The following is a 12,411-nucleotide window of genomic DNA, read 5'->3' as shown; positions in this document are numbered from 1 at the left end:
AAATTATGGAAGTTTGTCTTCCCCGTGCAAGTACATTGGGCTGGGGAGCCTGATGGGGGCTTGGACCCCTCACTCCCTAGTGGGGACCTCAACAGTTGGGATATCCCTCTCACTTATTAGTGGCCTTAGTGGGGGTGCATGTTCTCACTAGACAATGTCTCTGCCCTCTTCCCCTTCCCCATATGGCCTTTTCTTTATATGCTTAGTTATAGAAAATCTGTTCTGTTAGTCTTTAGGTCATTCTCAGAGATAGTTGTTCTATATTTAGTTGTAGTTTGGTGTATCTGTGGGAGGAGGTGAGCTCAGGATTTTCCTCTCCTCCATCTTGATCTGAACCTTAAAGGCTTTTTTTATGAGATAAGTGGTGATGTTAACAAGTATGATTTTATTTTATATTGTGTGATGAAATGTGTTAACATTTGAAAAATCTGCATAATTGAGTAAACATATATTTTTCAAATCACCACTACTTGGTGCTGCAAAATGATATATGGGTAAAAGATCCATTCAAAATTTAAGACCGATCCATGAATTTTAATGGAACAGAATAAAAAATTTCATTTGTTTGGTTTATACCATTAACCCTTAGGAAACTTCTATTTGTTGAGTTTTGGTATAGCATCAAACAATCATCACAATTATCTGAAAAAACTATAAAAATACATCTCCCTTTTCTAGCTACTTATGTGTGAGAGGCTGGATTTCTTCACATGCTTCAACCAGAACAGTTGGATTCCTCAACCAACTGACTTTTATTAAGCCAGAGAGTTTTTTAAAATGTAAAATAAGCTGATTTTTCTCACTAATTTTTTGTTTGTTTTGGAATATATAGCTTTGCCTCTAAAAACTATCACTTCTGTTAACATGTCTTTAAGATTTTTATCTTTTAAAATGAGTAAATATGTATCTTAAATTTCTCTTTTATTTTCAAATACACTGTTAATATAAAACTCATATGCACAATACCTCTGTGGGGTCCTCAATGATTTTTAAGTGTATAAAGTGTTCCTAAGACTAAAAAGTTTGGTAATTGCAGTTTTAACCCAAAAAGATGCTTTCTGATAATGCTGAGAATTTTAGAACTTCTTCATATCAAGAGGAGTGGGAGTCATAAATATTTGGAGTTTTTATTGTTGGACTAATTATGTAATAGAATTAATGCTTTTTGTTGAGGATTGGCTCTGCTTTAGTGCCATTTCTAATAACCAAGTCATTTCTCACCTATTATGAATGAAATAAGCTAAGCTGGGAAGGTAGACTAGAGTGAAATAAAATCTACCCATTTCTTGATCACATTCTCTACACTTTAATGAAAATTTCTAGTCTTTATTTAGCAATTCAGTCTACAAAGTACATTCACACTCAATTAATTTTCACTAACAATCTTTTATTGTTATCCTCAATTTACAAATGAGGCAAAGAAGTTGTAATTATCTAAAAATTATATGGCCAGAAATTTGTAGACTCACACATAATAAACAAGAGGGCATGCCACAGAAGAAAGAACGTGTTCTTCAGGATTAAAAGCTTAATTTGACTCTATGTCCATTGGTTACTAGCTGTGCAGATTTGTATCTCAATCACATTTAAGTAAGCGGCTGTGTTTTCCCTTCTGAAAAATGGCTAATATAATACCTACATTATCAAATAGTTATGAGAATTAAACTGGATAATATACATAAAATACTTACTCTGTGGAAGATTCTCAGTGATAGCTAATCATCTCACACGCTAGTAAAGCAATGCTTAAAATTTTCCAAGCCAGGCTTCAGTAATACGTGAACCGTGAACTTCCTGATGTTCAAGCTGGTTTCAGAAAAGGCAGAGGAACCAGAGATCAAATTGCCAACATCCACTGGATCATCAAAAAAGCAAGAGAATCCCATAAAAAACATCTATTTCTGCTTTATTGACTATGCCAAAGCCTTTGACTGTGTGGATCACAATAAACTGTGGAAAATTCTTCAAGAGATGGGAATACCAGACCACCTGACCTGCCTCCTGAGAAACCTATATGCATGTCAGGAAGCAAGAATTAGAACTGGACATGGAACAATAGACTGGTTCCAAATAGGAAAAGGAGTACGTCAGGGGTGTATATTGTCACCCTGCTTATTTAACTTCTATGCAGAGTACATCATGAGAAACACTGGGCTGGAAGAAGCACAAGCTGGAATCAAGATTGCCAGGAGAAATATCAATAACCTCAGATATGCAGATGACACCACCCTTATGGCAGAAAATGAAGAGGAGCTAAAGAGCCTCTTGATGAAAGTGAAAGAGGAGAGTGAAAAAGTTGTCTTAAAGCTCAACATTCAGAAAATGAAGAGCATGGCATCCAGTCCCATCACTTCATGGCAAATAGATGGGGAAACAGTGGAAATAGTGGCTGACTATTTTTCTGGGCTCCAAAATCACTGCAGATGGTGATTGCAGCCATGAAATTAAAAGATGCTTACTCCTTGGAAGCAAAGTTGTGACCAACCTAGACAGCATATTAAAAAGCAGAGACATTACTTTCCCAACAAAGGTGCATCCAGTCAAGGCTATGGTTTTTCCAGTGGTCATGTATGGATGTGAGAGTTGGACTGTGAAGAAGGCTGAGCACCAAAGAATTGATGCTTTTGAACTGTGGTATTGGAGAAGACTCTTGAGAGTCCCTTGGACTGCAAGGAGATCCAACCAGTCCATCCTAAAGGAGATCAGTCCTGGGTGTTCATTGGTAGGAGTGACGTTGAAGCTGAAATTCCAATACTTTGGCCACCTGATGTGAAGAGCTGACTCATTTGAAACAACCCTGATGCTGGGAAAGATTGAGGGCAGGAGGAGAAGGGGATGACAGAGGATGAGATGGTTGGATGGCATCACTGACTCGATGGACGTTGGTTTGGGTGGACTCCGGGAATTGGTGATGGACAGGGAGGCCGGGCGTGCTGAGGTTCATGGGGTCGCAAAGAGTCAGACACGACTGAGTGACTGAACTGAGCTGAACTGAATATTGGGTTGTTCAAAAAGTTCATTCAAATTTTTCTATAACATCTTACAGAAAAACCCAGACAAGCTTTCTGGCCAACTGAATATTGTGTTAAATAGTCATGCTTACTACCAAAAATTAGTTCTTTTTTAGGACTCTCTTGTGAGTTCTGGAAAGGATCATTGTCATGATTTGTTGGTAACTGGACTCTTGTACTCTTTATAAATATAAAAAATATATGGATCATATTAGTTGCTTTTAAACTCAGAAAATTAAGTGGGAAAGGCAGTAGGTGAGAAAGAAGACCACGATTAACTTACTTTGTGAAATCTTTTTGTAGGTGAGTTACGGAAAAGGCTGGAAGAAATGGAAGCTCTGATAAACCAACTTTCCAGGGAAAAGAGTATCTTCACTCTGCAGATTCAAGACCTGAAAGGGCAACTGGCAGAAGAAACCAAAGTAAGGCATCTATTATTTCTCACCAGGCATTTCACGGCATGTTTTTTTTTTTTTTTTTAAATAGTGCTTGCTAGGTTGGCTTGAATATCTTCTTATATAAAAGAAGAGGGGTAAGTGCTCTAGCAGTTAAGGAAAAAAAGACCTGTTGGATCTTGGATATGCTGAGAAGGACTCTGATCACTGAAGGATCATCCTCGGTAATTTAAATTGCTTTTCTAGTTTGTCAGATTTAGAGCAAGGAAACTATGTGTTTCCGTTTTGCATTATTACTTGAACAGAGCATCAGCAAAGTTCTTTATGGATTTTTGATTCTGAATTGCACAAAGAAGTGGAATTAATTAAAAGATCAGGATAAAATGAATGGGACTGGATTCATTCAATATTACTTTTAAATTGTCAAGTGAATTATAGATATTAGTTATTTCTTTCCAAGAGAATATATAATGTTGCTAGTAGGTGACCTCGGTAGATGTGATTCTTTAATGTTAAAACATAGTGACTAAAGTGAGAGATGGATTCTTTGAGCCCTGGTATTCAAGTCTATTCTTATTTCATATTCAAGGCATCTTCTAAGACCCCAAAGGACTTCACTTGTATATAATCTCACTGAAAAGGCATCTACTCCAAGGGTAAAAGCCATTGACTCTGCAGACTTCTCTTTTTAAATGTTTTCTTTTATCCGCCACATTCTCCTCATTTTCTATATTATACGTACATTTAAAAATTACTACCATGATTCATGCTTCAGACATCATGCTGGATGCTTCTTTGATGTCATCTAAACCTTCAGATGTTAAGTCATATGAAACTGGTAGAATTATTTTCTTTTTTTTACATGAAGTAACCAAGGCTCTGAGAAGACAAATAACTCATCCAAGATCATGTAGCTAGCAGTAGACTGTAGGAAGTTTAGCAGGTTCTGAAATGACTAGATTTATAGTTTAGAAGATCTCTCTGGCTGACTTCTCTGGTATGCCAGGCTTCCAACTGGCATATCAGGCCGCTTTCTGAGTCCAATTCTCCTTCTGTGACCCTACCTTCTATAGCTGCGTCTTGCATTTACTCACTTCTCCTGGAGATCAGTGGAGAAATAACTCCAGAAAGAATGAAGGGATGGAGCCAAAGCAGAACAATACCCAGCTGTGGATGTGACTGGTGACAGAAGCAAGATCTGATGCTGTAAAGAGCAATATTGCATAGGAACCTGGCATGTCAGGGCCATGAATCAAGGCAAATTGGAAGTGGTCAAACAGGAGATGGCAAGAGTGAATGTTGACATTCTAGAAATCAGCGAACTAAAATGGACTGGAATGGGTGAATTTAACTCAGATTATCATTATATCTACTACTGCAGGCAGGAATCCCTCAGAAGAAATGGAGTAGCCATCATGGTCAACAAAAGAGTCCAAAATGCAGTACTTGGATGCAATCTCAAAAACGACAGAATGATCTCTGTTCTTTTCCAAGGCAAACCATTCAATATCACAGTAATCCAAGTCTATGCCCCAACCAGTAACGCTGAAGAAGCTGAAGTTGAACGGTTCTATGAAGACCTATAAGACCTTTTAGAACTAACACCCAAAAAGATGTCCTTTTCATTATAGGGGACTAGAATGCAAAAGTAGGAAGTCAAGAAACACCTGGAGTAACAGGCAAATTTGGCCTTGGAATACGGAATGAAGCAGGGCAAAGACTAATAGAGTTTTGCCAAGAAAATGCACTGATCATAACAAACACCCTCTTCCAACAACACAAGAGAAGACTCTATACATGGACATCACCAGATGGTCAACACCAAAATCAGATTGATTATATTCTTTGCAGCCAAAGATGGAGAAGCTCTATGCAGTCAGCAAAAACAAGACTGGGAGCTGACTGTGGCTCAGATCATGAACTCCTTATTGCCAAATTCAGACTTAAATTGAAGAAAGTGGGGAAAACCACTAGACCATTCAGGTATGACCTAAATCAAATCCCTTATGATTATACAGTGGAAGTGAGAAATAGATTTAAGGGACTAGATCTGATAGACAGAGTGCCTGATGAACTATGGACGGAGGTTCGTGACATTGTACAGGAGACAGGGATCAAGACCATCCCTGTGGAAAAGAAATGCAAAAAGGCAAAATGGCTGTCTGGGGAGGCCTTACAAATAGCTTTGAAAGAAGAGAAGTGAAAAGCAAAGGAGAAAAGGAAAGATATAGGCATCTGAATGCAGAGTTCCAAAGAATAGCAAGAAGAGATAAGAGAGCCTTCTTCAGCGATCAATGCAAAGAAATAGAGGAAAACAACAGAATGGGAAAGACTAGAGATCTCTTCAAGAAAATTAGAGATACCAAGGGAACATTTCATGCAAAGATGAGCTCGATAAAGGACAGAAATGGTATGGACCTAACAGAAGCAGAAGATATTAAGAAGAGATGGCAAGAATACACAGAAGAACTGTACAAAAAAGATCTTCACGACCCAGATAATTACGATGGTGTGATCACTCATCTAGAGCCAGACATCCTGGAATGTGAAGTCAAGTGCGCCTTAGAAAGCATCACTACGAACAAAGCTAGTGGAGGTGATGGAATTCCAGTTGAGCTATTTCAAATCCTGAAAGATGATGCTGTGAAAGTGCTGCACTCAATATGCCAGCAAGTTTGGAAAACTCAGCAGTGGCCACAGGACTAGAAAAGGTCAGTTTTCATTCCAATCCCAAAGAAAGGCAATGCCAAAGAATGCTCAAACTACTGCACAATTGCACTCATCTCACACGCTAGTAAAGTAATGCTCAAAATTCTCCAAGCTAGGCTTCAGCAATATGTGAACCGTGAACTTCCTGATGTTCAAGCTGGTTTTAGAAAAGGCAGAGGAACCAGAAATCAAATTGCCAACATCCGCTGGATCATGGAAAAAGCAAGAGAGTTCCAGAAAAGCATTTATTTCTGCTTTATTGACTATGCCAAAGCCTTTGACTGTGTGGATCACAATAAACTGTGGAAAATTCTGAAAGAGATGGAAATACCAGACCACCTGATCTGCCTCTTGAGAAATTTGTATGCAGGTCAGGAAGCAACAGTTAGAACCGGACATGGAACAACAGACTGGTTCCAAATAGGAAAAGCAGTACATCAAGGCTGTATATTGTCACCCTGCTTATTTACCTTTTATGCAGAGTACGTCATGAGAAACACTGGACTGGAAGAAACACAAGCTGGTATCAAGATTGCTGGGAGAAATATCAATAACCTCAGATGTGCAGATGACACCACCCTTATGGTAGAAAGTGAAGAGGAACTAAAAAGCCTCTTGATGAAAGTGAAAGAGGAGAGTGAAAAAGTTGTCTTAAAGCTCAACATTCAGAAAATGAAGATCATGGCATCTGGTCCCATCACTTCATGGGAAATAGATGGGGAAACAGTGGAAACAGTGTCAGACTTTATTTTTGGGGCTCCAAAATCACTGCAGATGGTGACTGCAGCCATGAAGTTAAAAGACGCTTACTCCTTGGAAGGAAAGTTATGACCAAGCTAGATAGCATATTCAAAAGCAGAGACATTACTTTGCCAACAAAGGTCCGTCTAGTCAAGGCTATGGTTTTTCCTGTGGTCATATATGGATGTGAGAGTTGGACTGTGAAGAAGGCTGAGCGCCAAAGAATTGATGCCTTTGAACTGTGGTGTTGGAGAAGACTCTTGAGAGTCCCTTGGACTACAAGGAGATCCAACCAGTCCATTCTGAAGGAGATCAGCCCTGGGATTTCTTTGGAAGGAATGATGCTAAAGCTGAAACTCCAGTACTTTGGGCACCTCATGCGAAGAGTTGACTCATTGGAAAAGAGTCTGATGCTGGGAGGGATTGGGGGCAAGAGGAGAAGGGGACGACAGAGGATGAGATGGCTGGATGGCATCACTGACTCGATGGATGTGAGTCTGGGTGAACTCCGGGAATTGGTGATGGACAGGGAGGCCTGGCGTGCTGCGATTCATGGGGTCGCAGAGTCGGATACGACTGAGTGACTGAACTGAACTGAACTGAATCACCGTGGCTGCCTCACTGCCTCTTAAGTAAGCTGCCATCATTAGGACTATTCCCACTGTTTGAAGGCCCTTCTTGGAGGCCTTTGGGGCATGATGAGAAAATGCCAAACATGTGTCCTCTTATCAGTCTGTTTTATGATCTCAGTGCTCTCAGCAATCTTATTTATTAATTTTTGTACATACTTGTTTCATATATCCTCCTCCATTTAGGTTCTTTGGACAAAGGCTTTGTCTCCATTTTATTTACTTTGGTTAACACTGTTGTTTAGAACAGGTGTTCACTAAATATATATTAAATGAGAGGAAGGACCACAATTTGAAGCCAAGTTTCCCAGATTCTAATCCCTCTGTCCTTCCCAGTGTTAGTTGCTTAGTCATGTCTGACTGTTTATGACCTCAAGGACTATAGCCTGCCAGGCTTCTTTGTCCATGGGATTTCCCAGACAAAAACACTATGGTGGGTTGCCATTCCCTTCTCCAGGGACTCTTCCTGACCCAGGGATTGAACCTGGCTCTCCCACATCATAGGCAGATTCTTACTGTCTGAGCCACCAAGGAACTAAATATTACTCCTCCTCATTCAAAGCCCTTCAGTGTCTGCCTGAGGCTGCCATTAACCAAGCCTTGTGCTTTCAGAGCTGCATCTGGGAAGAGGTTTCTTCCTAATTTGTATTAAGGACCCATGAGGACTGGCAGAGACCCTGCTTCTTCCCACTAGACTAGGTTATCTCTTGGGAATGATGTTGCTAGGTTAATCAAACCATGCCTTAAGTGACAAATAATTATTAGCTCTACAGTCCAATAAATACAGAAGCCACTACTATGCTACAGGTGGCTACCTGAATTTAAATTGATATTAATTAGAATTAAATAAAATTGAAATTCAGTTGGGCACATTTTGAATGTTTAACAGCCACATGACTAGTGGTTACCGTATTGGACAATATATATAGAGAGGATATTTTTATCACTACAGAAACTTCTATTGGATAGCACTGTTTTAAAGTAATAAAGATTTTAGAGATTTGCATGTAAAATAAAAGATTTTGTTTTCTTTATCAATGGAATGAAAAAGCTAGACTAAACTCAGTGGTCCTTTCTAGCCCAAACAAGACCAGTGTCTTGTATATTACTAAATATAAATCTTACTACCTAAGTGATAGTGAGTGTTTTGCTACCTTTGCATGCTGCACTATTTCTAGAACTCCAGGCCTGTCTATTATTGAAGCCCACATTGTCAGGCTGGCATTTCCCTAAATAGAACTCTCTTCCTTGTTTTAATGGCAGCAATTAGATACCCTCTCCTTTCTCTTGTCCCAAATTCTCTCCCTAGTATTAACTAGCTAGGTTCGGGTTCAGCTTGCATCTGTGGCAGGTGGTTATTAACCTTATCTAAAAAAGATGATGTCACCTCTGAAGCTTTCATCATTAATGGTGGTGGTGCCTTTTTACACCTGTGTGTGTCCCCTGCAGTCACAGAGTGCCCTAGCCCAGGCCGTGAAGTCGGCCAAGCGTGATTGTGACCTTCTACGAGAGCAGTACGAGGAAGAGCAAGCGGCCAAGGCTGAGCTGCTGCAGGCCCTGCTCAAAGGCAATGCTGAAATGGTGAAGTGGAGGACCAAGTACGAGGATGACACCATCCAGCGTGCTGAGGACTTGGAGGATGCCAAGTGAGTGGGGCAGGGCTACCCTGACCCTGGAGTTAGTTATGCAGAGGACTCTGAGAATAGTGGCTTTGTCTTCAAGGCTTCACATGTGCACTTAGCAAGTCCTCACCAACTGTGTGAATAAGCCCAAGACCAAAGCTGAAACAGCCACCACTGGCAAGAAGCACATACTCTAGAGAGGTTCAAAAATTAATATTATAATACAGAGCGACAAACATTAGAGAGAAGTCCTGGGGGGAAAGGAGTTTCTTTCTAGAGATAGAAGAGAAGTCTTCACAGATGTGACTGAGCTATGGTCTGAAAACAGGCTAACATGTAAAATCCTGGGTTTCATTTGGAACACCAGAATAATGGAGTCCATGTCTGTATACATCTCCATACATTAAAGTTATCAAAAAATGTTTCTGATCTACAACTTGTAGACTACAAAGTTGTCTGTGAAGATGGACAGGGGCAGCTGGAAATGTGTTAGGATCTGTCATCCTGTCTATGGGACAAAAGTTCCTTTGAAAAGAAATCGCCTTTGGGCCACCTCTAAGGTTAGGACATAGACAACACTACACAAAGGCTTTAGAAGTTCCGGGAACTACAGAAGTTTGGGGCCTACATGAATTAAGACTTAGTCCCAGGATGTAGTTCTAAAGCTTTTTGCTCAGAGGTCAAAGAACTGTGTGTCTTTGAGAGACAGTGTCAAACCAGCCTTAAAGGTTGACTCAAAATAGTATGTCCCTGGCTTGGTAGCTTAGCAAAAATCCAGGGAAGATCAATACGTTTCTCTTTAGTATCAACCAAATATATTATTTTTCAGTTCTTCACCTAAATCTTTGAAAGACATTGCTGTACATGTGCTGAACAGCTGCTGTATTCTGTCCCTAAAGGGGGATACCAAGAGATCTGTCTCTGTAGCCACAATAACTTAAAAAGGGCTTTGTGATGACAGATACTAAAAATACCCATGGTGAATGTGTTAAAAACTCAGGACCACAGAAAAGTGGGGCCTTGAACTGAAATGGCTCCTCATATCCAAAATATGGCATTTGCTTCTAAAGTTAAGATTTTTTTTTCCTAATTGAAGAATTCCGGTGAAAGTATCTACCAGTCATTCTGTTTGAAGATTTCTAAGAGAGAGACAGAAAAGAGAGAAAGTATGTGGGTTACTTATGACCACATAGATTTGTTTGAACTAACAAATCATGGTCTTATAGTCGATGACAACTAGAGAGAAATGGCAAATGTGATTATATCTGAAGACTTTTTTTTTTTGTGCTTTAAACTTAAACAACAAATAAATAAAGCATTGTCTCTATTATGCTTTGCCTCTAAATCCCCTCAGGGAGGTGGAATTACAAAAAAATCTAGGATTGTATTTTTTTGTTTTAAATTGGAAAGTTGAAGATCTGTCTGCTTAGATTTCCAGGCTTGGGTTAGTTTAGTGGAATCAAGCTCCCCCATGAGCCCATTTAGTGCCTCTGAGCTCTGAGTTTCCCCGAGGAAAGGGATTTGATTTCTTCTTCTCCCACATCTTCTTGCATATTCTAGGCAACCATGTAGGTGCTTATGGTTGGCAAGTTAAAGAGCAAAATGGCAGTTGGCAGTAAATGTAGAAAAACATTATCAGCCAAATGAAGGTGATCAGTTGTCCAGTTTGCCCTGGATTTGCCAGATTTGAGCCCTGATAGCCCTGTGTCCTGGCACAACCCCTCAGTCCCTCAGCAGTTGGTCACCCAAAGTAAAATTCCTGTTTTCTGGTTCCAGTTAAGCATTTCTAAAGTAGTTAACATATGTGCAATTATTTTACAAGATTCTTGTTTTAAGTGGGATAGAACATCAGAATCTCCTATTTTTTATCCAGCTTTATAGAAATATGATTGACATACGCCATTGTGTATGGTGTACAGTTAAGGTGTACAATATAATAATTTGAAATATGCACATGTTGTGAAATCTTTACCACAGTATGGTTGGTTAATACCTCCTTTACCCCACAGAATTACCATTTTGTTATTGTTGTTATGGTGAGAAAATTAAAGCTCTATTCTCATAGCAACACTCACATATATAATACAATATTATCAACAATAGTCACCATGCAGTACATCAGAGTCTTCTCTTAACAGTTAAGAAGAATGAAGCAAAGACATGAAGTGACTATGGCTAGAAAGCCAGTGAGCAAAGAGTAGTTGTTGGAGCCCAGGTCCTTCCTGGACACTGAGCACAGGTTGGTTTTGACAGGATTCCTAAAGGGGGCTTTATGAGCACATTGCTCTGTTGGGTTAGTTATGTGGCACATATTAATTCCTGAGGACCATTTTCTGTTTAATAACAGTAGATTGGAAAAAGCTTTGCTACATACAGTACCTTTCATGTAAGAGGTGTGATGAATGAGTAGAATGGAACTACCAGTGTCCCTGCAGGAGACATGAACAAGAGAACACATTGCATCCATTAGGGAGCATAAGAGCACTGCATTGTAAGTGTGGTGGAAGGGAAGCATTTTAATAAGCTGCTCCATCTCAGAGTATGCTGAAGGGAGGACAGACAGAGGCTAAAGTATCCCTAACAGCAGCAGGACCTGATAAGTGAGCATACCGCTGGGATGGATGTGGGTATACACGGTGGGGAAGAGGAGCCCAGTTGGAGAAGAAATTCAGAGAAGAGAGAATCTGGGCATGTTTAAAAGTCACATGATGAGAGGGGGAGACAGTGAGCAGGAGAGAGTTGAAGAAGGCTCTTTGCAAGCAAGGTAGCCAAGGAACTCTTTAGAGACTGCTGCTGCTGCTGCTAAGTCGCTTCAGTCGTGTCCGACTCTGTGTGACCCCATAGACGGCAGCCCACCAGGCTTCCCGTCCCTGGGATTCTCCAGGCAAGAACACTGGAGTGGGTTGCCATTTCCCTCTTCAATGCATAAATGTGAAAAGTGAAAGTGAAGTTGCTCAGTAGTGTCAGACTCTTAGTGACCCCATGGACTGTAGCCTACCAGGCTCCTCTGTCCATGGGGTTTTCTAGGCAAAAGTACTGGAGTGGTGTGCCATTGCCTTCTCCACTTTAGAGACTAGATATGCCCAAAACTTTTAACAGTTGCTTACTGCTGGGCGTTCAGTACCATCTTCCTCTTATTCTTGTTCTGGATAATGTCTGCATTGCTTATTTAAGGTTCAGGGAAAGCAGATACTTACAGGGATTCAGAGATTCTGAGTTTCAAGTCCAGGTTGCCAAAGGGTGGGGGAACATAAAGGACCTGTGGACACAGGAGCCAGAGGGTGGTGGTCAGCAGATGTCTGGG

At 40.3% G+C, this 12,411-nt stretch overlaps 1 protein-coding gene across 1 annotated transcript in view; it reads left to right on the top strand.

The window, feature by feature from the left end:
* LOC102272410 (myosin-15) overlaps positions 1–12,411 on the top strand; it is a 100,989-nt gene that overhangs the window by 56,372 nt on the left and 32,206 nt on the right. Inside the window, exons 15-16 of the mRNA XM_070357586.1 lie at positions 3,315–3,433; positions 8,935–9,131. Of these exons, the coding sequence (XP_070213687.1) occupies positions 3,315–3,433; positions 8,935–9,131 (316 nt within the window). The remainder of the gene's footprint in view (positions 1–3,314; positions 3,434–8,934; positions 9,132–12,411) is intronic.

Source organism: Bos mutus, chromosome 1 (assembly GCF_027580195.1).
Source record: "Bos mutus isolate GX-2022 chromosome 1, NWIPB_WYAK_1.1, whole genome shotgun sequence".
In the NCBI taxonomy this organism is placed as follows: Eukaryota; Metazoa; Chordata; class Mammalia; order Artiodactyla; family Bovidae; genus Bos; species Bos mutus.
Note: the sequence above shows the minus strand (reverse complement) of the source record. Positions and strands in the feature narration are given on the sequence as shown.